This window comes from Brassica rapa, chromosome A05 (assembly GCF_000309985.2).
Source record: "Brassica rapa cultivar Chiifu-401-42 chromosome A05, CAAS_Brap_v3.01, whole genome shotgun sequence".
Taxonomy (NCBI): Eukaryota; Viridiplantae; Streptophyta; class Magnoliopsida; order Brassicales; family Brassicaceae; genus Brassica; species Brassica rapa.
The window spans coordinates 22,494,652-22,520,015 of record NC_024799.2 but is presented as its reverse complement, the minus strand read 5'-3'; the positions used below and the strand labels follow the sequence as shown (position 1 = coordinate 22,520,015).

At 32.2% G+C, this 25,364-nt stretch overlaps 2 protein-coding genes across 6 annotated transcripts; one reads left to right on the top strand and one right to left on the bottom strand.

Annotated features, from left to right (window-relative positions):
- Positions 1 to 1,032: 1,032 nt before the first annotated feature.
- On the top strand, positions 1,033 to 6,695 carry LOC103869756 (probable mitochondrial-processing peptidase subunit alpha-2, chloroplastic/mitochondrial). 3 transcript variants are annotated; one of them, XM_033291876.1, is made up of 13 exons: positions 1,033 to 2,305; positions 3,781 to 4,002; positions 4,072 to 4,368; positions 4,782 to 4,949; positions 5,031 to 5,198; positions 5,281 to 5,358; positions 5,430 to 5,496; positions 5,587 to 5,684; positions 5,757 to 5,826; positions 5,922 to 5,992; positions 6,076 to 6,125; positions 6,188 to 6,300; positions 6,389 to 6,695. In XM_033291876.1, exons 2-13 carry the CDS (start codon positions 3,994 to 3,996, stop codon positions 6,433 to 6,435), a joined length of 1,236 nt encoding a protein of 411 aa, XP_033147767.1. In that variant the 5' UTR covers positions 1,033 to 2,305; positions 3,781 to 3,993; the 3' UTR covers positions 6,436 to 6,695. The 3 variants fall into 3 exon arrangements, with proteins under 3 accessions (XP_033147767.1, XP_009146083.1, XP_033147766.1); XM_009147835.3 differs by lacking the exon at positions 1,033 to 2,305 and adding an exon at positions 3,307 to 3,503; XM_033291875.1 differs by lacking the exon at positions 1,033 to 2,305 and adding an exon at positions 3,375 to 3,613.
- Positions 6,696 to 8,054: 1,359 nt separating this feature from the next.
- LOC103869755 (protein IQ-DOMAIN 14) lies at positions 8,055 to 25,322 on the bottom strand. Of its 3 annotated transcripts, none has more exons than XM_033291878.1 (4): positions 21,661 to 25,322; positions 9,320 to 20,783; positions 8,938 to 9,120; positions 8,055 to 8,855 (listed from the first exon to the last, which is right to left on the bottom strand). In XM_033291878.1, exons 2-4 carry the CDS (start codon positions 9,698 to 9,700, stop codon positions 8,256 to 8,258), a joined length of 1,164 nt encoding a protein of 387 aa, XP_033147769.1. In that variant the 5' UTR covers positions 9,701 to 20,783; positions 21,661 to 25,322; the 3' UTR covers positions 8,055 to 8,255. The 3 variants fall into 3 exon arrangements, with proteins under 3 accessions (XP_033147769.1, XP_033147770.1, XP_009146082.1); XM_033291879.1 differs by having other exon boundaries at positions 9,320 to 20,779; XM_009147834.3 differs by lacking the exon at positions 21,661 to 25,322 and having other exon boundaries at positions 9,320 to 20,948.
- Between the last annotated feature and the right edge of the window lie 42 nt (positions 25,323 to 25,364).

The window sequence follows — 25,364 nt, the reverse complement described above, 5'->3', positions numbered from 1 at the left end:
GCGGACAAAATGTTCAGAATGGCGTCATCATTTTATTTTGGAGAAAATTGCATTTTTTACATTATTGTAGCTATATTTAATTTAGCCTTTTATAAAAAAAAAGAAGCTATATTTAACTTGTTATCGTATTACATTAATGCCATATGTGACATTTCCACTGATATAAGCACCATTAAGATGGGACCCATCTGTTATAGAATACTACTGTCTACTAGTCTACTATACTCATTCAATAAATGAGAAAAAGTCTCAAAGCGTAGTTGGTGAGTTACTATTACTTCCATAGATATTTTATCCATGCAGAAGCACTGTCTCCTAGTGATTAAAATTTAAAATTTCTACACCCAAATTTGAGTTTTGAATCTTATACTATACAACTTTTTACGGATTGCAGAAAAAAATTTATAAAGAATTTTTAACATGATGCAAGTAAATCCAATCAGGCGTGGATTTTCATAGGACAGTTCAAGTGATGCAGTTAGGCTTAGATCCTCATAAAGCAGATAATATTGTCGGTTCTTGAATCATCTATGTAATCTTTCTCGTAATTGTAATATCGTAATAAATCAGCGTTAAAAAGGATATCATATCCATATAAATATTAACAATTTAAATTCAGTTTAACACTGCTATTAATTAAGGCAAAAAACAATTCATAAAATTTATTATTTATAGTTTTACTAGAATTTCTATTATATTAGTGATTTTATTTTATAAATATAAACATAAAATTATATTTTATTTTATTGTATTTATGAATCTTTTTATAATTTGAAAATTTTACACAAAAATTTCTCATATTAATTTTTTTAATTGAGTCTCTCAAATTTTAGATATTATCAATAAAATATAATATAAGTTTATCTTATATTTATACATATTTAAAATTAATATTAAAATAAATTTGTGTTATCTATATAATATACCGTCCTCTAAATTTTGTAGGTCTTTTATTAATTCTAGTTCTTTACTTTTAAGTATGCAGATCTCAATCTTATATTTATCTCGAATAAATTTATTTCATAGTCTCCATCATCTTTTATAATAAGTAAATATGTTCACAAGTATAAAAAGATAACCTCGCCGATTGAGTCATGACCGGACCCGGTGGTTGTGGTTTGGTTCTCTGGTGTTGAAGTGAGGTTAGAGAGGAGGTGGTTGAGTCAGGGTCGGCGTTCTAGGGTTTCACGAGTGGGGTTTTCCAGATCTATCCTATCTTATAGGTGACGGCGCGTGGTGGTAGGAGGCCAACTCCTCTCTATGTTCCGGTGGTAGATCTTTAGATCTGGCCTGTACCGTTCTTCGTCGGAGGTGTGGCGTTAGAAGTTTGTCATGTGGTATTGCCTTGGTGTCTTGGTACTGACTCTCTTCTGACGCTGTGAGTGCTTCAGAGTGTTGTTTCCTCATTGGCGTGATGTATGCTGGTGGATTTCCTAGCATGTGTTAAGGTTATTAGTGTTGGCTTGTGGAAATTCACGGATCTGATGTAACGGTGTGGTCGTCTATGGTTATGCTTGGCAGCTCCGTTGTCATCCGGCTCAACTCTCTCTTCTACCCGGTTCTTCTTCCCGTTTCTTCTGTGATGCAGGTGGCTCGCTAATCAGAAGACTGCTCCTTATTTCAGTTTGTGTAGGTTGGTATGTGTCTCCGTTTCAACCTTTGGCATGTGAAAAGATTGGTTCCAGTTCTCATAATCAACTATAGGCGAGGTGCTTAGACCATTTGGGTTGTCTCCAAACTTAAGCTTACCTCAGAGATTCCTTGTGGTGACTGGCACTTCCCAGTGTCAACGGTGGTCCCTAAGACTGTCTCGGCAGTGTTTGGTCACACTCTTCTTGTAGGCCTTGGAGTGTGGTCGGGATATTGTAACAAGCAGTTCATCGAGCCCGTCTTTTTGCTTTTGTTGAAGAGCCTCCAAAGATGCTTTTGATTTCAAGATAGGTACGTCCGTTGTGGGTCTGCGTTGTGGGTGCGTGAGAGGAGGATAGTCGTCGGATTAGTCAACCATGACTCTTCTTCTTGGTGGCGTTGCATACAAAGAAAGTTCGTGTAGGAACATGATATAGGGCTATCTCTTGTCCACTATTGTTATGGTATGGTGGTGCTGTTTTTTATGTCTGCTTGGTGTAGAGTTTTGACGTGTGACAATCTTTGGAGGTTTTTCTTTCTTTCCGAATAAATGCTCTGCTTTGTCGAACGGGTGTGTTTGGCCTTGTGTGTTGCTGTCTGGCCATGTTAGTTTCTGTTTTTGAGGTCTACAGCGAGTTGTTCTCGGTAAACCAAATTTTAAAGAACAATTTATTGGGTACGTCAATTTCTACCGGACTTTGTCTTTCGTAATCATTGTAATTTCTTTTTTTGTGACAAGCGGTTAGTGCTATTGGAGTAGTGTTTTATGGTAAGCAGTTATACTTTTGTGTCAGTCATCCTTTAGACACCTAGTGTTTATGTTTAGTTGTTTTTTTTCATTTATTCTTTTTTTTGTTTTTTATGTAATTCTGTTAAAAGTTTTAAAACTTTGGTTAATATTTTTTTTTTACCAAAAAAATGTATAAAAAGAGAGAGGATGTTATTTTTTTGCTCTCTTTTCTTCACTTAGAAAAACTAGCTTAGTCTCAAAACTTCAAGTATTTATTAAAATGTTTATTACGTAAAAATAATTTAAAAATTGTATTTGTGGTAAAATTGAAGTTCCTTCTTATTATTTATTACCTTTTATTATATACATTGTTTGGTTATAAAAAATTAAAAAACACTTTGGTACTTGAAAACGTGTTGCAATTTGAACCTAGACTGTTGAACATGCTACGTGGATGAATTAAAGACCATCATCCTCTAGGTAATTGTTATTGTGACCACATGTTTTACATAACAAATTTATTTGACAATGGACTAATTTCGGGATTAGTTGACATATACCAGTTTTATTTTAATATATATATATATATAAGATTGTAATTAGGAAAGGAAAAATCTCTTATCTAGTATTACAAAATTATGATAAAACAACACACAAGTTGAGATATCGAAAAAATAGTAATAATTAAAATATAAAATAATTAAATTAAACTTAAATTTTTTTGTCCTAACTGCAGCTTAGAAATACTTAAATCTTAAACATTAATCATTAAACTTAAATCCAAATAAAAAAATAAAAAAATTTATTTTAATTTTTAGTTAATAATTTTGAAAAACTTTCTATTTATTTCTATCGTATTTTTCAAATAAATATGGTCACACTTTTACGTTATCATGGGCCTTATTATGTAAATACAAATTTGGGCCAGAGTCATTAATACCTTATGGGCGTTATAACACTATATCTCGTCAAATTAGAGGAAGCAATTCGCACGATCCAATAAACTTGCATAATATTAAGGAAATCCTTTTAATCCTTCTCTTTCTCTTACTGTCGTCAGCCACCACCGGGACTCGTCAGACCGTTCTAGGGTTTCGCAGTAGTCATGTACCGCACGGCAGCTTTACGAGCCAAGGCACTTACGGTCAATGTCCCACTCCACCTTTCCATTCACTTTTTCTTCTAGTGCAAAACCATTGGAACACACTAGTTTCCTATTGATCTAGATTCGATCTTATCGTTTTCTAGCAACTGGTGATTACATTTGATGTTTTTCTATTAATGTTTCGATCCGAAAGTTGTTGTCTTTTTCCAATATCTATCGCAAGTTTCTGGTTTTAGATTTTTGTAACCACGTTGTTGAAGGCTTGGCCATGTGTTGTGTAATGGCGCATGATAAAGATTTATGTTTTTGTTTATAGGGCTGTCTTAGCCGAAGTTTCAGGGCATCACGCTATGCAAGCTCCACTGCTGCTGCTGCTGCTACGGCTTCACCAGTTTTCTCCGGTAGCTCGCTTCCTTCGTTGAGCATTCCCTTGGACGGTGTCTCTCTTCCACCATCACTCCCTGACAATGTCGGGCCTAGCAAGCTTCAGACCACTACTCTTCCTAATGGTCTTATAATAGCCTCTGAGATGTCTCCGGTGAGACCTTTCTTTCTAATGACTTCAGATTCAATTTCTCTTCGGTTTTTGTGACGAATTTATGTTCAGAATCCAGCAGCTTCCGTTGGTTTATACGTAGACTGTGGCTCTATCTACGAGACACCTTATTCCCGTGGGGCGACGCACTTGCTTGAGAGGATGGCTTTCAAGAGTACATTGAACAGAAGCCATATTCGTCTTGTGAGGGAGATAGAGTCTATGGGAGCTAGTACTTCAGCCTCTGCTTCACGAGAGCAGATGGGTTACACCATCGATGCTCTCAAAACTTATGTTCCTCAAATGGTGGAAGTGCTTGTCGACAGTGTGAGGAACCCTGCTTTCGTGGATTGGGAAGTCAACGAAGAGGTAAACTTGTTATGTTCCTGAAATGGTTCAAGTGCTTATTTAAATGATTTTCTTAAAATCCCATTTATACGACTGTTTCTAAATCGGTTATAATATGTTTTAGTCTGTTTTAGTCGAACTAAAATAATATGAACCTGTTAAATTAAGCAATGATATTAGTACAAATTCACAAATTTTCTAATTTCTTTTGTTTTGTGTATTAATTTTGATAATTCCTAAACCGAAAAACTAAAATGTATTAGTATTTAGACGTAAAGTATATATATAAAATAAATCAATAATTCGTTAATGCCTAATCCGATAATCCTCTATAAAGCTATTTCTTGAACATATTGGTTTTGCTTCTCTCTTGCAAATACGAAAGCAGAACATGTGTTTTGACGCTATGTTTCTGCTGTTTCTTCTCATGGCAGCTCGGGAAAATGAAAGTGGAGATAGGAGAACTAGCAAAGAACCCTATGGGTTATCTCTTGGAGGCGGTTCATTCAGCTGGTTACTCTGGCGCAATGGCGAATCCTTTGTATGCACCTGAGTCTGCAATTAGTGGATTAACCGGAGACGTCTTGGAGAAGTTCGTTTCCGTAAGATCACTTGCATTCTTCTCTGCAGTTATGTGTCTTCCTTTTTTATCTTTCTTACTCATTTGGTACTTGAAATATTAGGAGAACTACACTGCTCCACGAATGGTATTAGCAGCTAGTGGAGTAGAACATGAGGAGCTTTTAAAAGTAGTTGAGCCATTACTCTCTGACCTGCCTAATGTGGCTCGACCAGTGGAGCCTAAGTCTGAATATGTTGGTGGAGATTTCCGTCAACATACTGGTGACGAGGTACTCTCATCTGGATTTATATAATCCATTTCACTGGGGTTTATTCCTAATATTCTTTTTTTTTTGTTCCCGCCATGGTCAGGCTACACATTTTGCACTTTCTTTTGGAGTGCCAGGTTGGGATAAGGAGAAGGAAGCTGTTATGGCCACTGTTCTTCAGGTGCCTAACTCAAATACTACTTACTCTTTACTTGTAAACATTTAATTGTGTACAAACCTTATTCTTATTAGATGCTTATGGGAGGAGGTGGCTCATTCTCTGCGGGAGGACCTGGAAAGGGAATGCATTCTTGGCTCTGTAAGTCTCTCACTGTGTTGTTTTTTTTTTAACTCTCTCATCTTTTGATATGATGATGATAAACGATGAATTACTTACTTGTGGATGCAGACCTCCGCGTTTTGAACCAATACCAGGAGTTTCAATCATGCACTGCCTTCACTAGCATCTTTAACAACTCTGGATTGTTTGGAATCTATGGCTGCACGGTGAGTTTTTTCATTTGTTCTAGTTTGTTGATTGTTATGGTGGTTTGCTTACATTTTACTTTGGGTCTGCAGAGTCCTGAGTATGCTGCAAAGGGAATTGAATTAGTAGCTGATGAAATGAAAGCTGTCGCTGAAGGAAAAGGTTTTGTAATATTTGCTCCTTCCTTTGTTTTTTTAACCATTTGTTTATGTATACATTAAAAACATATTAGTTCATTTGGTTTGTGTGTTTGACAGTTAACCAGAAACATCTTGATCGAGCCAAGGCTGCTACTAAATCTGCAATTCTAATGAATCTTGAATCTAGGGTAGATCATTCATAACTTCCACTCTTTTCTTTTTTAAAGCCATGAGATATAATCTTATCTAATTGTTTTGGTGTGATTTGCAGATGATTGTAGCAGAAGACATTGGTAGACAGATACTTACATACGGGGAGAGGTACATAACTACATATACACATTCCACATTTAAACCAGTTATAACCGGGTTCATGTTTGCAGGAAGCCAGTGGATGCATTCTTAAAGACAGTGGACCAACTCACCTTAAAGGACATTGCAGATTTCACCAGCAAGATTATTGCAAAACCTTTGACGATGGGATCTTTAGGAGCAGGTAGAAGAAAAATAAGCATTTATTTTTCCTTTTGATTTGATCCAGTTTATTTATATTGTTACATCATTGTGTTGCTTTTTGGTTGCAGTGTTGAATGTTCCAAGCTACGACTCCGTAAGCAGTAGATTTTCTTGAAGCTCTCTGTTCAAAGCAAGAGATCTTTTCTTGCATCATAAGAACGAGTTGGGGGGACTTGTAAAATAAAAAGAAAGCATTTTTTAGGAAGATCCAACCACTTCTCTTTTTGTTTTTCTTTTATTGTTTCATCTCATAGTTTTTTGAATTCTGAGAGAGGATAAGTCCACCAAAATGGCGACAATTCACGACCATGTTTCTAACTTGGGTTCGTGAATAATACCATTGATACGTTTACCAACTTCTTTTTTTTATCTTCAGTTTCTACCTTGTTTTTTTTTTTTTTTTCTGTTCAACAGTTTCTATTTTCTTCCATGATTGACCTATATTGGGAAACTGAGACATATATATGATAGATCGAGTATACTTTAAAGTTTACACACATTAGTTAACCAATAGTCTTAACATTATCAAGTGATCAGTACTTTTATGAGCTCTTAATGCTAAAGACATTACTGGTAGTTTTAGATGTCTCTCAATAGTAAATAATAACATATATGTAGTATTGAAAAGAAAGAAAGATGAATTTCGAGAAATTATCCATATAACAACGAGATTCTTATAACAATTGTGTTTTTATTCCTTTTTTTTACATCTATTGTGTTTTTATTCTAGTTTAATTTTCATAACTAAAAGATAATTTTAATTTTAAACTAAATTAATATTCTATACATTAAATATTTTGTAAAAATATACCAGTTCTGATGATTTAATATCTTAGCTAACTTGGATCAAAATAATGAAAGCAGCTCATCAATCAATTAAATGCTTTACTGGTAGTATATCTTAAATAATATGATGTGATCGTTGACAACAACAACAAGGAAAACAGTGTCATGTGAGTGATCAAGCAGACGAATTTACTCCGACTTTTTTGAAAAGTAAAAGCATATTCGTCTAGAGCCTAAACTAAACTAGTATAATTAAGGTTATACAAATCTTAATTAAAAGGCTATTAGGGAATCTTTTTGGCAGATTACGAGGTAAATGTAGCTCTTACCTGCTTCTTTATCTTGGACATGGTAAACGGAGCTTTATTAAAAGCCGTAGTTGAAATATTTTTTTCTTTTGGGGTTTCAGAAGAGCGAATATGATGACGTAAACACGTATCGGTCTCCGCCAATCATATTCCCTGGTGGTTTTAATAATGATTAGATACAGAAACATTACAAAAGATTTTGAAAATTTCGTAGTAATGCAAACGTCATATCGTACTTGTCTGACGCTACATGGATACTCAATTCATTGCAAATTTCAACCTCATTTCGTCATCATAGTTAGTTGATAATAATATCTTCTCGATCACTCCAATCTTTGAAATTTCAAATTTCTCCTAAACAGATAATTACAAGTTCAATTAACCTTGAGTACTCAAAAAGTAGTTCAATTAACCAAGAAAAAAAGTTCAGTAGACCTTTTAATATATTTTATAATATATCTTAACTTCATACTGTTTGTTGTACATGAAATGAAACAGCTTATTTTTCTAACATGTAACCTTAACTAATTCATCATAAAAAAAACATTTCAACATGAAAGAGGTCGTGTGTAGTAGTGCTAACTAGTAAATTGTCTAGTAGTAATTAACTAGAAACATCATTAGAGAAAACATCTATAAACAAATTTGACAAATTAAAAACTTGCTTGGAGTGGTCAAAGTGACTTTTTAAATAAACTTTTAACATTTTTTCCAAACCAAACATTTACAAAATAAGAGCCCGAAGATAAAGGGAGAAAATAAAAGACCCAAAGTAGTCCTTGATGAAAAGTCAAATCTATGACGTACTCTTCTCAAGGACGAAAAATAGAAACGTTTCTTTCTAATTATAGAATCTAAAACCAACCGGTTCTTGTGGAAACTGACGATCATAATTACAAGAAGAACGTTTCTCTTGTTGCTGTTGCAGTAACTGCGGTTGCGGTTGGACCATCCTCACGCCGCTAACGCTACTCCTAGCCGCCATAATCTCATCAAGCGACAACCTCTTCCTATCAGGACGCTGTCTCGGCGCACTATGCGAACGCGCCTTGGCTCTAAACGACTGCGTATTAGCCATATAGCTAGGTGTCATCAAACCAGGATAACTCGGCTTATAACAAGCGTCTCTGCAAACGCTTTTTGCCGGCGAAGGCGGTGTGTAGTAATAATTATTATTCATTGCCGCCGATGAAGAGAATCTTGGGGTGTTTTGAGCCGTGGGAAATTTACATTTCTCTCCACGAAAACTCCATTCGAAATCTTCATCTCCACATTCGGATACCGCAACATTCATTCTCCTTGATCTTGACTTAGTCTTGTAAGTGTCAATCTCAACAATCTTGGGACTGGTCTCATCATAAATGTTGTTGTTGATATGTTTCTCCACAGAGATTGACATTCTCTTGCTATGGATCTCGCTTCTTGAATCATCAAACCTCTCCTATTATATATCAAAAACATAAGTTTAGACCATAGCGATTAATGCTAGGACAGAGAAATAATAAATAAATGGTTCTTCTTACAAGAGAATGTCGAGGGTGCAACATGTTGTTACGGTTTATGCGTTGAGACCGAACGCTCGTTTGTGCTCTGATGAGAGCTTGCATGCTATAAAGCGTTTCGGCTGCGCGTTTGCGAACTAAGTATCCTCTCACTAGAGCTTGTAGCTTCACTAGACCTTTCAACGCTCTTAACGCTTTCCTCGCCTAGAAAAAGATTCAAATTAATATTTTTTAAAAGATAATAATAATCTAATTTTTTTGTAACTATCAAAGACGTGTACTGTTGTTACATTAAGGAAGATGTGTAAGAAGCAAGCAATGTACAGACATGCTTTACTTTACAAATCCGAATCTAGAACATTAGCCACATGGCAAAAGGTTTTGGAGATATTTAAGAATTTACCAAATAGCCCTTGAAGACACTTTGAATCTTCACCGCGGCCCACCGCTCCATTGTGGTCCCGTAAACTACGTTGCCACCGGAACGTCCTCCGGTTTTCGCGTTACTTGTTAGCCTGACCACCGCAACGGCAGCTTGAGCCGCTGCAACTGCTGCGTCTGCGGCTGCGGCAGTGGCGGCAGCAACCGCAATGGCGTGTTTGTTCTGTTCTTTGTCTGTTTCCGCCAAGTATGTTCTGAGCCAGACGTTGTCTGCTTGGAGAATTTTCCGGTGGATGAGAGACTCACCGGCTTCTCCTCTTCCGTCGCCGGAAACTCGGTACTCTTTCTCTTTGCTGTTCTTCATACCGAAGATTCCCTTAAACCATCTCACTGCTCTACCCATCTTTGCTTCAGTTCAAGTTTTCAAGAACGGTCAAAGATCTCTCCTCCACGCTTTAAAGAGAAGAAATAATCAGAGATGACAAATCACAAATACCAAGACGAACTTTTCGTATGCAAGAAATGGAGAGGAAAACAAAAGTTATGGCACTGAAACTGAAGACACAAGTATGATGTTTAGTGAAAGAACCCCTTTAAACAAAAGAGAGAGAGAGATAAGAACTTCGGTGAGAGAGAGGGGGAGCGATGGAAATAGATTCTTGAATATATAAAGATCAGGTTCACATTCTTATATATATATCTATTATTTGAATTTAAACTCGAGCAATGACAAATTGGTTAATTAAAAAAATAACTATTTCTGTACATTTGTTATGGAGAATTTTTGTTTTAAAATGCACCGATCGGTAAAGAGCTAGCTAAACCTTTTGTTTATTTATTATATCTGCGATATAGCTTCGGATATAAGTTAACTTATTTTGATTCAAAATATTAACAAAATATTAAAACTTAAGCGTCATGTTGAAGGTTCTAAGCAAATATATAATGTCTTACCTTTAAATTTATTGGTTCGTAAAGAAATAAATACTCTGAACCAAAAAAGTAGAAGAAAAAATTATTTTTCTAGTTTTGTTGTTGTAAGACAAACTGTTACTTCATTTGACAATACCTTGAACTCAGTTTCAATGAGCAGACAACAACTGTAATCATCCTTTCTGAAAACGCGAAAAGTAGGAATCATTACTCAGGATTTTTTTGTATTTTTTTTCAGCTACCCAGAATTTTTTGTATTTTTTACAAAATTGCTCAGAAATTTTAAAACGATATTATTTTGTCATCGTAAACGATTTTTTTTATAAAATAAAAGAGCATTAAGTAAAAATAATATGGATTTACAGAATATTTTTACACAGTGTGGGCAGTGAATATTTTTTGTTTGAAAAGGATAGAAATAAAGAAATATGATATATAAGTAATAAATAAAATAATCTGACACAACCTCGTGAAGAACTGAATTACAAGACAAATGATGTCATGGAGAGACAAAAGATGGAGCGCTCTAATTATTTTTACTAATCGATTTATTTGAATTATTTAAAATGAGCAAAAACAGAAAGAAATACAGAAAATCAAACACAACGGACCACGGATCTGCAGACAAACGATGAAGACGAACAGAGTAAAGTATGCTTTTATATTATTTTCAAAATAAAACTGAAAATAAACACACCTTCAAAGATTCAAAAGTGCTGTGTCTGCCTTCAACATTTTGCCATTGAGTAATAATAATGTTAGTTAATTTATGGAGCATTGTGTTCTTACTCGATTTTAGAGATACCCTTCTCGTAATTCCCGTTTTTAGTTAATTTAATTACCATTTTCCCTTCCTGAACCCATAATCCCATTTTTTAATCCCATTTTTTTAAAATGCCTACTAAAATATACTCCTTTTACTCAAGTTAAAAAATCTAATGAATTTTGAAACATAACCTAACCAATCTGACTTTATTTGGTATGAAGCATGCATTTAAGCTAATTACATTGATTATAGAATCATATTGACCTGTTTCTAAATCAAGTATGGTTTAAGAGTTTATGATTTGACGATTTGAAGTTCCAATATTTATTGATAGTATAATTCAAAACCAATCTGTAAATATAGTCGTGGTTGACGATCGTTGACCAAAACATTTACATTATTATGGCTAAGGATTACGATGAAGTGTGGCTTACGAAAAGTTGAAACTTTATGACTTAATGATGAGTTTATGTTACCAATCAAAGAAGGTAGTCGCATTAGGTTTGTCTACCTCGTGAATGAAATTAACTGTGAAATAGTGTCCTTTCAACGTTCTTCTTTGTACTTTTTATGTGGTTTATTTGGCTTTGGGTATATATTCTAGAATCTAGAGTCGTTATGGGAATTTCACGGTAGCGGAATGCGTTACATTGATTAAAAAACTGATCAATAACTTTCTTTCATACTAATTGATTTTCCATTTAAAAGACCATAAATCTTTCGGGAGTGTTTGGTAATTATGAGAATGTGTTTAAGATCCGAAAGACTTTGTAGACAAGTCGCTGAAACAACTCAGGATCTGACATCTTCTTCACCATGCAACTCGGTTAATCTGGAGCGGAAGTTGAAAGCATTCAGTTTCTCATCGACAAGTAATTGCACCACACAGTGAATGTCGAAATGGATTAATCAAGGAACAAGGAAACCGAACCTGAGATTACCAAGTCTGAGTTCGGGAGCTTGTGGTCAAGTGATAAGGGGAAAGGTTTGGGACGCCAACACGTTTTAAGTTCGATCCACCTGTTATGCGAAACTAACATAGATATGAACCATTGCTTTCGATTCATTTGAATACCCAGAAAAATTGTCTATCTATGGGCTGCACCTCCCCTTGAAAATTAGTCTGAGTCCTTCCATAGACATGGGATACATCCAGATTACTTAAAAAAAAAAAGATTACCAAAGTCTTTGACAAGAAGATAATTGAGATGGGAACTGATCAATAACTTCAATTAACGTGATAAACATTAAAAAAAAAACAAGAGATTCTTTTTCATCCAAAATGAACAATGCATGTCTGCAAGAATGAAGACCCAGATTTGTGACAAGACCATTTTTAAAGTTGGATCCAAATAGGTGTTATTTCGACTTGTTAATTTCAAAATAAATCTTTCGGGAGTTATTAGTTGGTGGCCGATATACCATGCTTTGACGATTTGTTAATCAGTATAAAAGTTGTTATTTGCAAACATCATAACTTTTTTTGTTAATATCTCTTGTATATGTTGTATTTGATCAATGATAATTTTTAAAATATATAGTTTAACTAGATGACGGTCCGCACAATGTGCGGAATAATATATATCCAATCAATTCTAATTGTAATATAATTTTTGAAACTAAATCATTTACTTAATTTCAAATATTACATTAATCATAAGATATAATTTAAAATTTTCATTACGATGAAGCTTAAACAATGACTTAGTACTTGTAAATCTTTTATTTATTCTATCACCAAACCATATATATAACCTTACAAATAATAATCACATACGTAAAAATCATCATCATAATAACCTAATAAATTTGTATCAATACTTTAAAATAACATAAAAGATAAATCTACAAAATAAAATCACAATTACCAATTATCAATGAAGTCTATAAAAGAAAACACTTCTTCATCAAATAATATATATGATCGAACATTTTTTTTTTTTTTGTTGATTCCTATGAACATTATTTTAATTGTATTTTATATGAAATTCCTCTTCATCAGAGTTTATAGTGATACTTATTAACAAAATATACAATAATTAAAGCATATATTTCTTTTTAACTTAAATCTTAGAACTAAAAGCAATAATTATACTCCCCCATTTTTAATACATGACTTTTTAGAGGAAATTCTTTGTACCAAATTATATGCATTTTTATTAAAATTTATTAAAAGTTAATGTTATATGACCAATAATATTATATATTCTATTTTATTATTGGTTGAATTATTATTAGGTAAATAATTAATGATATTTTTATTTAGAGGATGTAAGAAATTATTTTTTTTCTTAACATATTTACACAATCCTAAAATGTCATCTATTAAAAACAGAGGAAATTATGTTTAGTAAAAGATTAATTTTTAATGATAACGGCAAGAAATTGTATTTTTGGACTCATAGCTTTTGATTGGTAAGCTGATTTTAACGAACTCCATAAGACAATATAACTTTTCCGTGACATACAAGGGAATGAAGCTTTCTTTTAAAAATAATAAATAAATAAATATTTATGATCTAATATTTACTAAAGTATAAATAAGATTGAACATAGCTATAAAATTATTGCTAAAATGTGATAATATCCCTTAATAACTGATAGTACCCATTAATAATTAACATTTGGTTAAAAACTAACAACTCAAAAAATTATTTATTAAAACTAATGAATCAACCTAAAATAATGGAAAACATGACAAATAAGATAAATTACTTCTAAAATTAATAAAACATGACAAATAAGTAAAATAACATGACAAATAATAAATTTACCTAAAACTATGGAGAATATGACAAAGAAATAAACTAACTTCTAAAATAATGGTATAGATATTTTCACATTATATTAGCATATTAATTCTTTCACAAAATCATATAACTGTTTCACAATAATTACATATGTAGGAAAGATCACTATCATCGTAATAACCTAATAAATTTTATTAGTAATTTAAAATAATATAAAATATCAATTTACAAAAAGACCTATTATTACCTTTATCAATAAGGCATGTGAGAGCAAACACTCTTTCATCAAGCAATATATTTGATTAAGCATCTTTTCGATGAACCCTATGTACATTAGTTTGATTAAAGTTTAGATAATTTTCATCTTCATTAGAATTTAAATTTACAGCCACAAAATAAACGAAATCACCTATATCATGATGTTTCTTTAATTTATATAAATTATGTACATGATTAGAACCAATGTCTTGAACATGTTTAGGTGATCTCTTATGTTTCAAAATATTCATTTTTTTCTTCTTTGTAAGTTTGCTATTAGTATGTTTCTTAATATGATCTGTAATCGAGCACCGTGCTGGTTTCGGTGGAGTATAAGCATAAGTTTTTATAGTGATAACTATTATCAAAACCTACAGTAGTTAAAAACATACTTTTTAACTAAACACTTATAAACTAAAAATAATAAATTACATGCACCTATTAAAACCTGGAGTTTTGTTTTTAACTACACACATATAAACTAAAATAAATAAATTATATACACCTATTAAAAGCTAGGATTGTTTTATGAGAAATTTCACTTAGTAGCGTTCAAACAAATGATAATTAACAATCTAACTAAAAAATAAAAAGCCTCCAACATTCCTACAACATACACTATATTACCTCTCTTTATTTATCTTTTTTTTTTTAATTTTCTTCTGGTAAATGTTTCTCGTAACTATTATACTTCTTCCATGCCCATAGATATATCGTCATCTTTACCATTGTATCATCACCATAGCCATCACCATAGTGTTTTTCTATATCCACGATCACAGTTTCATCATGACCACCGATTGCTTTGTAACCACAGTCGGTACTCTGGTAACCGCCACCGCTGCTATAACCACCACCACCACAAAATTTTCTACCATTTTTTAACCACTATATCTTACTCTGTAACAACCACACCTCTTTCGTAATCACCATCAACTCATTCATGACCACATCCATTCTTAGACCATTTGATATAGTGATTGTAAAATTGAGTCTATCCTATTTCTATCCTATTTGTTAATTTAACGCCATCATAATATAGTATTTTTAGACCATTTGATAATTTAATCAATATATATTATACTAATAATCATATATATCCAAAAGAATATATACTATATCATTTGATATGTTCTATTCTATTTTTATTGCAAGTATTTCAGATTTACTTTTGATTTAAATAATATAACTATATGTTATATATTATATAACATATATTATATGTTATATATTATATTTGGATTAGGGTTTACTGATTAGGTTTTAAGATTTAGTATTTGAGGGTGGGGGTGGGATTAGAGGTAGGGTTTATGATTATACAATTTATAGAGTTTTTATACAACTTATCTATTAATTCACTATAAGTTATATACTATTTTTATATAATGTTCAAGTTTATTACTTTACGTATGTAATGGAATGGACCATCTATTTTGTACTATTTGTAAAAAGTCACTTATCCTCTATCGTTGTTTCTTTGCTTGTTCCTCTGTTTTTTTTTTGTTTAAGAAATTGAGTTTCTATATGTGGTGATTAGTTGAGCGTCGTCATGTTATATATTGCTTGATTTGATTTTCAACAGTGTAGTTTTTATCTTATCTATATGTTTAAAATCATCGATGACATCACTTTCTCTTTCTTTATTACATGTAACTTACAATCAAAAAGGTAGTACCAGATAAAATTTGTGAAAAATTATTATACACTTAATTATGTCAAAATCAATGATATAATCTTTATTTCTAATGCAAATTTGGTTAGTTGACAAATTCTCTCTTTTTTTTTATTGTAACTGTTAAAAGTATTATCTTTTTTTTTGGATCCATAAACTAATGTTAACGAAGTCCAAAACAATATATACCTAGAACAATATAATTCTTTTTAACATATAAGAGAGGATAAATTTATTTTTGTAAAATAATAAATAAGATAATATCAAATATAACATACGTCGTAGTTGTCATAAATTTTCTAATCTTTTGTAAAATAATATTTATTTCATTAATAAAATAAAATTAACTAAATTTAAATAATATAATATATGTTAAAACATTAACCTTCATATCCTGTAAATTTTTTAAAAAACATTGTTCAAGAAAAATATATGATATGGTAAAATACATAAAATTGAAATTTTGATAGAATTTGTTAATCTCTGTATATTAATATATTAAGATAATCACTAAAATTGTTTATTAAAAATAAAAATATGACAAATAAAAAAAATTACATAAAATTATGGAGAATATGATAAATAAGCAAAATTGATAATTGCTAATCTCTATTATTTAATATATTAAGATAATCACCAAATCATTTATTAAAACTAAAAATATGACAAATAAGAAAACTTATCTAAAATCATGGAAAATATGACAAATAAGCAAAATCAATTTTCAAATAATAGTATAGATGTTTTGTAATCATGATGCATATGTGTCGTTTACACGATTTCAAATTTGACAGAATACATGTCGAGAAATATGAAATATATATATATATATATATATATATATAATATCGTTTTAGTTCATGACAATTTGTGAAAAAGATATTCAAAACAATTTAGTTTGTGAAACAATATATAATTTAATTACTCATATTTAAAATATGTTTAAATTTATTATGATGAGTAATATATTAAAAATTATAGAAAAACTTGAATATAAATACTACTTTTATGTGGTGAAAATTGCAATATAATTGATATTTAGATCACGAGGATAATAACATATTGGCTATTCGCCTTGCGTACTAGGTAGGGCAAATGCCCCCACCGATATTTTCTTAAATGTCACAGTTTCATCCTTCCTAATTCCTGAAGTAATTTTCTACATTTAAATGAAACTAAACAAATATCATAAGCATTACTAGAAACCATTATAGGCGAGCAAGGGTGAACCTCCATGCTTAAGCCATTAGGTTTTCCAACCACAGGCTAACAAAACGTTTTTTTGATAGATGAGTCCCATCTGATGGGACGGACCTACTTACATGATAAATTTAATTTAAATTAGAAATGTTTGAGTGCTTTACCATTAGTTTCACACATCACATGATCACGTTTCCTTTATTGGGATGCGGTAAAAGGAAAAATAATAAGTTCCTAACCGACGACACAGCACATAATAACCGGTTCGAGCTCCTTTTTCTGGAGCTTTGAATCAATGAAGTTTAATTGATTGTGTCTCAGTCTATCCGAGCTTTTTTTTGTGCAAACCGACTCGACGTTATGAAGTTTAGGTTTTCCTATATATTTTTTTTTCTAAGTATAATTAGATAGTATATAATGTGACTTAAATTTTGTATAGCTTTTTTTTTTTTGCAGTTGAGTGATCGTTAGAAACCAACATTTGAAATCAATCATCAAGCATCTTTAAATGAAACGCAAGATAACGAAAAAAAATGAAACGCAAGATAAAGCCAATCTTCTCTTCTCAATCGCATCACTGACAAATCCATTTGAAATTGGATATCTTCTCTTCACTACAACAACTCTCGCATATTGGAAGAACTTCTTCTCTATACGTGCATGGTTCAGCTCAATAACATTCACCTAATCTAGCATCCGATCTTTTCTATTTCTTTACAAATCTTGTTTCATTGTTTTGGCTAGTTGTAAACAACTTTTTTTTGTTAATCAACAATTTCTTTAAAATACACACGTTCAAAGTCGAACATGATAAATCAATCCAAGTTACGAGCAGACGTAATAATGAACAACTAACCAATACCCTTGTCTGAAACACTGCATTACAACATGGGTTGAATTGGATCGTTCTGAACATTAATGTTGCAAATTCATATTAATAGACGTGAGCTTCAAGCTCCATATTTATGCTAATACATACTTTACAAGAACCTATCTAGATCAACATCCTAGTTAACAAGAAAATACTTGAAATTTTACTTTATATATAAATATTTACCTTTTGTTTTAATTTCTTTCTTTTGCCTGACTTAACCCTGTGTGCCATAGGACCCCTTTTATGACATTGGCACTCTTTGAAGTTATCTTTTTCAGGCCATCTTTCAAGAACCTCTGCTTCTGCTGCTTCGTCTTCTTCCTTATCAAATCCAATACATCCACTTTGTCTCTTGCTTCGTTCTGAAGAAGTAGATACAACAACAAGAAGGCATAGTTTTTGCTCATAAACTTCCCTTATCGCTTAGATTTACAACACTACCCTTGGTTAACCATATTTCTACTTATAAATAAATATACAGACACATAAAGAAGGAGCATAGAGAAAAAATATGAATGTTTTAACTGATGAAGGGAATACGTCTTAACCTGTAATATGCCAACTGATGTTTCTAGAAGCACTCGATTGCTTGGAGACCATTTACTCACGGAAACATTTTTCATATAACTCAATGATTAGACGTATACAATATGAGCATACACAAGCAACCCGATAGGTCCATCACAACTCGAAAGAGTTATCTTTTACTCTCTTTCTCCGTATAATTTTTGCAGTTTACGTATTTGCATATTAGGGTTTAGTTTAGGCCAATATATTCACTTCTAGAAACAAAGAAGATATATATGTTTCTGATTTGTTTCATTTGACTCGTGAGTGTCAAGAAGAACACTTCTCATTGTCTTATTGATTATAGCATTAATAGTGGTAAATGGCCGTCGTTGGCCGTGGATCTCGAGCAAAGCAAGGATGGGAATCTTTCGGGTTTCTCTGAGCTTTAGATTTTTTTTCCCTTCCATTATATTTTTGTTTTTCTTTCCTAGATTGCGATATAGATTGCGATAAGCCTAATCTATTTCCAAGCGTCACTGTTTCCAACCAGAGATTTATGTTCGGGTGCCCTTCTTGGGATGTTTAAAATTAATACATACTGATAATTAAAAAGAATATTAATAGTGGTACGTTTCACACATTTTAATAAAAACTTATTTCCAATGGAACAAAATTACAAAAGATTTTTCAAATAGTAAAATTAAGAACTACTGTCTATACTCCCTTGTTGGAAGACTGATCTCCGTGTCTGTGTTTTTTTTTTTTTTTTTTTTGGCTTTTTGCTGTTGTATTATTTTGTATTGTCCAAAGATGTAAGATAAATATAACAACCTTTTCATACAACGACCGTGTCATATGCAATAAATCATATTCTATCCAATTTTATTCACATTCTAGGTTTTTTAATTTGGATTGTTTACTATCCAGAGAAATCGTCGGTCCATTGATTTTTTTTCACACATACTTGCATCATTCCGCTGCGTTTTTCGTATACACGTTTTTAGAAAAAAAAAAAAAGATTTGACACTATAGTATAAAGGGATAGTTAAGTGGGATAGACACTGGTAAGGATTCAACCCTCAGTTTCATTATTAATGAGAAACAAATAATACATATTCAACAGTTATGGGCGCCTCCACTTGATGAATTCTTTATATATTGGAGAATCTTGTCTCCTAGTCACAAAACCCATGATCGCTGCCTTTGAGTTCCCATTCTTAATACTCTCCTGTTTCATGTTGTTTTAACTAACTAATATTATATAATCGAGAGAAAAAATCAAAACTATATAATGCCAAATTTTATATATCAATCCATCTGACCAATATCGACAACAAAGTTAATAATTAATTGGGATCATGATGTGTATTGAAACGTTTGTTGCGCTTATAGTTAGAGAGATGGTGCAAAAAAATGTTACATTATTGTTTCATATTGTAGATAAGGTATTCATGGCTCTAGTGTGACAGATGAAATACATCGAAGAATCTTTTACCGCTTTTCTCAAATGTGGGCCAAATCTTCCTACTGTCTTTCAAAATATATTCGTTAGTGTTCACTATGTTTAAAGATTATGTCGGAGAAAGTTTTCATTGTATATACAGTGTTTTAGGTGTTACAGATAGGAGATGCATTAATATTTTATAAACATTGTAAAATTAATAATGATTTTCTATATGCTATCAACTTGTCCAGTGGTTCAACTTTCCCCTTATAGATTTTAATTTTTGACTAAGAGAATCATAGAAGAGACTATTCGTTGCATTATACATTCAGGTAATTTAAGGTAAATTACGAAAGATTTGGTTTAAGAAATTTAAATGAGTGTCGTTGTTTGGTGAGTGTGCCGACCATTTAAAAGTAAAACGGCACACAGTCTGACAAAGAAACTCCAAAACGATACTCATTACATGCCTGTCGACACACACACACACACACATTAAAGAGATTCAGTGATGAAAGTTACTAAACCAATAGTACTGAACCAATTATTTGACTACACTATTATCAACAATCTAAAATTTGGAGACTATAGACAATTTAATAAGAGTTTATATAATTTATTCTTTTGCAAATTTGAAAACCTATATAATGTAAATATGTAATTAAAAAAAATGGGAGTCATAAGCCAATACTTCGTTACCATATACTCAGGACTGGTCTTAATTACCACTTTATTTATTACTAGGGGTTGGCCCGGGCTACGCCCGGGGTTTTTGTTAAATTTTTAATCTTAATTATATATTTTGTATGCATATTTTAGCATATAGATGTTGTGTTATTATTAAAATAGAAGTTGGTAGACAATTTTAAAATTATTTATTTATTTTTTCCTACATTTTTAAAATTATTTTAAATAATTTATTTATTAATTTAAATTATATATAAGGTGATGAGCAAAATAAACAGAAAATTATTTAAATTTTTGTTATATTGGTTGGATTGTAGAAATGTTTCAGTTCACTTATAATTTCTATAGCTTTTGTTTCAAATTAGTTTTTAAGTAATTTAATGGACTCCTCTCTCTAGGGCTGTTCAATATGGTAAAACCGAACCGAACCGAAATAGACAATATGGTTTGGTTTTGGTATATACCATATAAACCGAATGGATATAATTTTATAAAAACCGTAGGATTTGGATATGGTTTGGTATATAACCGATTAAACCGAATAAATCGAACAAAACCAATTAAAAGTAGAAACATGTAAATATGTATCTATTTTAAAACAATACATGAAAATCTATTTGTTACATAAGTTAAATTTGTGTTAATAACTATTACCATAATTTTATAGTAATAAAAAACCTTAATTTGTAAAACACTTGAACTATAACTAAATAACAATACATCGCAATTCATACATCTTATTTTCTAAGTCTTTTTTTGATCTTTTTAATTTCTTTTAGTCTTCACTTAATTAATATGAAGATTATAAATTTGATGGACAATAATTAATGGAAAATTTTCAATTGAAAAAGCATGACTTTAATGAACACTAAATATGGAAGAGTGGAAAAACTTTTCTTTTATGTTTATGTTTTATTTCATATTTTTATTTTCAAAATTTCAAGCTTTGATTTTAGTTATAGAATTGATTATTTTATTTGATGGTAGAAGCATTTTTACTTTTTTGTTCATCTATTTGAACATGTAATATATTTTTAATAAATGACTGTGTTGACAATATGACTCTAAAATTCATATAATATGATCTCAAACAAAATAATTATGTTTTTTGGTATAAAACCGAATAAACCGAAAACCGACGGTATATAAACCGAACCGAACCGAAGTAAATATGGATTTAGAATGGTAGTTATATTTTACTAACCGAAATACCGAAAACCAAAAAAAACCGAACCGAAACCGAACCGATATCCGGATTGAACACCCTACCTCTCCCCCATTAAATTAACAGTCCTATTTTTTTGTTTTCATGTTTATAATTATTTTATTTTAACCATCGGTTTAAAAGTTATAATATTTTTCTACAGCTAAACTTACAACTATATCGACAAAAGCTACACACTAAATTCTTACAATAATATTTCTGCGTTATAACATTGTTAGATGTACTAACATTTTGGAATTGCATAATCCTGGTGCAAATTTTTGCTTTTAATTTTTTTTTTGTTCTGACTTCGTCCTACATCCGTTTTGATGTATTTGAACCATCTGGAATATATATATACAACAGATTTGTCTTCAAATAATGGTTGCAGTTTTTTTCTTAAAAAGTGGCCTTCAAGGTAGTAAGGTTTCATGTGAGTGTGCCGAGCTTGGTTTGTTGTGGTTCTTATTTATTAAGCCGTTGGGTCCTTAACATCGAATGTTAAGACAAAGAGTTTCGTATGTGGTCAATGATATGTAGTTTGTATTTGAATCAAATTTATAGTTGCATAAAAATTATTGACCGTCTATAAGTTATCGGAGGAAAAAATGCAAATTCATTATATTTATTGTTTAATTGCTGGCTCACTAAATTGTTGCATGGTCATGTCCTTAACACCTTATAATGCTAAATAAAGTTATTAATGTTTTTAATAACTTTATTTAGCATTATATCTTTACTTTATTTAGGTGTCTCTAATTATTCTTATGTTGAATTTCAACTTCTCCCTCTATGGTTTCAATGTTTGGTCAGACAAAACTCGAGGCAGTATACATAACTTAGGTCACACGTATTATGAATGACATCTAAGTAGCTATTATCGTTAACGATTTTAGTTTGTCGTAATGCTGACATGAAAGAATAGAACACAGACATAATAGTACACCAATATGTGGCCAAAGATGATAATGAATTCCAAATATAACTTTATATTCTGTTGAAGATAGTTAACATCAGATGAAGTAAATAAAAGCAACAACGATGCCTAAGCATTATTTTAGGAGTCGACGTCTTGGTTTAAGACTGTATCCTCTTCAACCTATTCAAGGTGTGCCTTCTTAGTTGCTTTTGAACATGTCGGATAAGTAAATATGTGGCCGATGCACTTGTCTTAGCTTTCCACTTACTCTGTCTCAGAGAAATCACAGAAAGAAGAACAGGACAAAAGAAGACGACCGGTTTATCAGTCAAAAAAAAAAGACGACCGGTTTATACCGGTTCATGAAGGCGATAGTTAGCCGCTTCTTGTGACCAGGAAGAGGACCGGAGAAAAGATTGCGTTCAGAGGTTTCGAGACCTCCGTTTTTGGCTGAATCTGTTGGCTTTTTCTTTAAAGACATACCATACCATACCGGTTGAGATTATTGAATACCAAACCGGTTTCGTTTGATTAATACCAACAATCTGTCCGGTGGAATCCTGTTTGGCGATTCACCTTCGCCAATAGACTCTCCCAGAGATACGGTAACGGTCTCCCAAGGCTGGATATTTTCCACTCCATGGCGGATCTGGTGATCGAGCCATTATTGATGATGGTCAACACAGTCCTATCCGTGTTGGCTCTCGTTTACCCACCAAAGAATCTAGTCGTTTATCTCTCGGACGACGCTAGCTCTCAGCTAACGTTCTATGCTCTCACGGAAGCAGCTGAGTTTGCTAAAACTTGGGTTCCGTTCTGTAAGGAGTTCGACATTGAACCGAGTTCCAGCTTACTTTTCTGGCAAGGTAAATGGTCTTGATACTGTTGAGGCATTGGAGGTGGCTGAGTTGTATTGAGAAATGGCGGCTAGGATTGAAAGTCGACGAAGCTGCGGTGGATAACCGAGGAGGCATGGTTGAAGTACGGTGCCGGCTTTTGGCTGTGGGATTTTGTAGCTACTCAAAGAAAACATGGAACCATTCTTCAAGTAAGTAAACGGCCGGTAAAATTAGCAGCGAAATAGAAACAGAGTATGAGTTTATTGGTTTCATCAGATTTTGATGGACAGAAGAAAAAGAGAATATAATAGTGATACCAACACTGGTTTATCCATCGAGAGAGAAGAGACCTGAGCATCATCAATAAAATGACGAAGAAGATAATAACGTGATTGCAAAAAAATAGAAACGGGAAGAAATGGGGAAAATAACAAAATCTTTTGATTCTATAAAATGGAAATAGATTAAACCGAGAAGACAATTATATTAGTGGAAAAAGATACTAACTTGTCCATCAATCAATAACATCTCAAGGCTCATCAGTTGTCCCCTTTTGTTGATGTTCTTGGCTTCCAGAATCTCAAAAGACGGACCTCCGCCGCATTGAAGCATCTCCCGGCTCTCGAGTCCGTTTGCTTGCAAATTAAAAGTTTTCGGATTTTGTTTGAGTTGGAGTTTGCATGGTATGGAGGTGAGATATATATAGCTGGAGATATAGGCGGTTTCAAGGGAAACGTACAGGTGCACCAAAATCTTAATGAATGAGAAGTGGATTAATCAAGGGAAAACTCAAAATAAATGACAGCTTTAAGGAATTGGAGTTGTTACGGGTAGCGAAGGGAGTGCTTAGTTTCTCTAGAAATTAGATGCTCAAGCATCCGCTACAAAAAAAAAAAAAAGAATGAAGAAGAACCCTAATCTCATGTGACCAGAGACGATGATGAGCATCTGGGCCTATGTGGGCTTATTTTTTTAACATAACCCAAACCCAAATAGAGGAATAAGGAAAACAGAAAAGAAGCGAGGACTAAGCAAAACAGACGCGCGGATAAAAAGCAACCGCGTAAAATTCACATACCACTCAGCCGCCGACACGTGGCAACATATGCCCACCCCTAAAGAAGGACGTGGTTGCAGGAGGTGAGAGAAAACTCCCCTTTATTATTATAGATTAATTCTACGTATATGTTATTTTTAAACAAATTTCTTGTTTCTTGTTTATAAATTTCTTATTTATTGTTAATTCTAAGTGTTTGTTTTTTTATAAGTTTCTTATTTCTTCATTTCAATAAGTGTAGTATACTGTGAATGTAATTCTAAGCCGTAATTCGTTTCTGTTTTGTTTGACGTTCTAAAAGTACTTCCGGAGTTTCTGTTTGTTTAGCGTTCTAAAACGACATAACATGTGTTTTAAGTTCGATTTCTTCGCTTCTTTTCGTAGCATCACAATCATGGACATATTATCAAATGACCAATTCCTTTATTTGAAATAGAGTAACAAGTCCATAATTGCTTTGAGTTAGGCATGTCTCAACGAAAATGACTATTCTAGTTCAATGTTTCTATCATATTTGGTTTTCATTTCCCCCAAAATCCCCCAACCACAAATTCTAACTCAACCACGAAAACGACTGCTCTAATTGGGGTCATCTCCTTGACCTTTAAATTCTGCGTATGTTAAATTAGAAAATGAAATTCTATATAGGTCCTCAACCCGATGAAAAGAAAAAAAAACAACTCTTGCTAATGTGGATAGTTTTTGGTGATTTTCAATGGGTACATGCTCCTGCATATTGTTAAACAGCATAGCCACGGCGAGATATTCGAATACTTTTATGTTACTACAAGATTAGAAGGTTTTCTACTACTCTGTTATAAGTAACTTGGTTGTGCTCAAAGTTCTATCTCGAAGTCGAAGCTGTACTTAATTTGAGATTATTCCTACGTCGGCCAGTTTTTTTACTTTAAACGTTATGCAAAATAGTTAAACGAAAACAATATGCTAAATTAA

Bases quoted from the DNA above. Each gene is read 5' to 3' on its own strand.
- LOC103869755 (XM_033291878.1), bottom strand. From the start codon at position 9,700: ATGGGTAGAGCAGTGAGATGGTTTAAGGGAATCTTCGGTATGAAGAAC. The intron at 9,121-9,319 runs GTAAATTCTTAA...ATCTTTTTCTAG, and splicing joins GTGTCTTCAAGGGCTATTTG to GCGAGGAAAGCGTTAAGAGC. The intron at 8,856-8,937 runs GTAAGAAGAACC...GATATATAATAG, and splicing joins TGCACCCTCGACATTCTCTT to GAGAGGTTTGATGATTCAAG.
- LOC103869756 (XM_009147835.3), top strand. From the start codon at position 3,465: ATGTACCGCACGGCAGCTTTACGAGCCAAGGCACTTACG. The intron at 4,369-4,781 runs GTAAACTTGTTA...TTCTCATGGCAG, and splicing joins ATTGGGAAGTCAACGAAGAG to CTCGGGAAAATGAAAGTGGA. The intron at 5,685-5,756 runs GTGAGTTTTTTC...TTGGGTCTGCAG, and splicing joins TTGGAATCTATGGCTGCACG to AGTCCTGAGTATGCTGCAAA.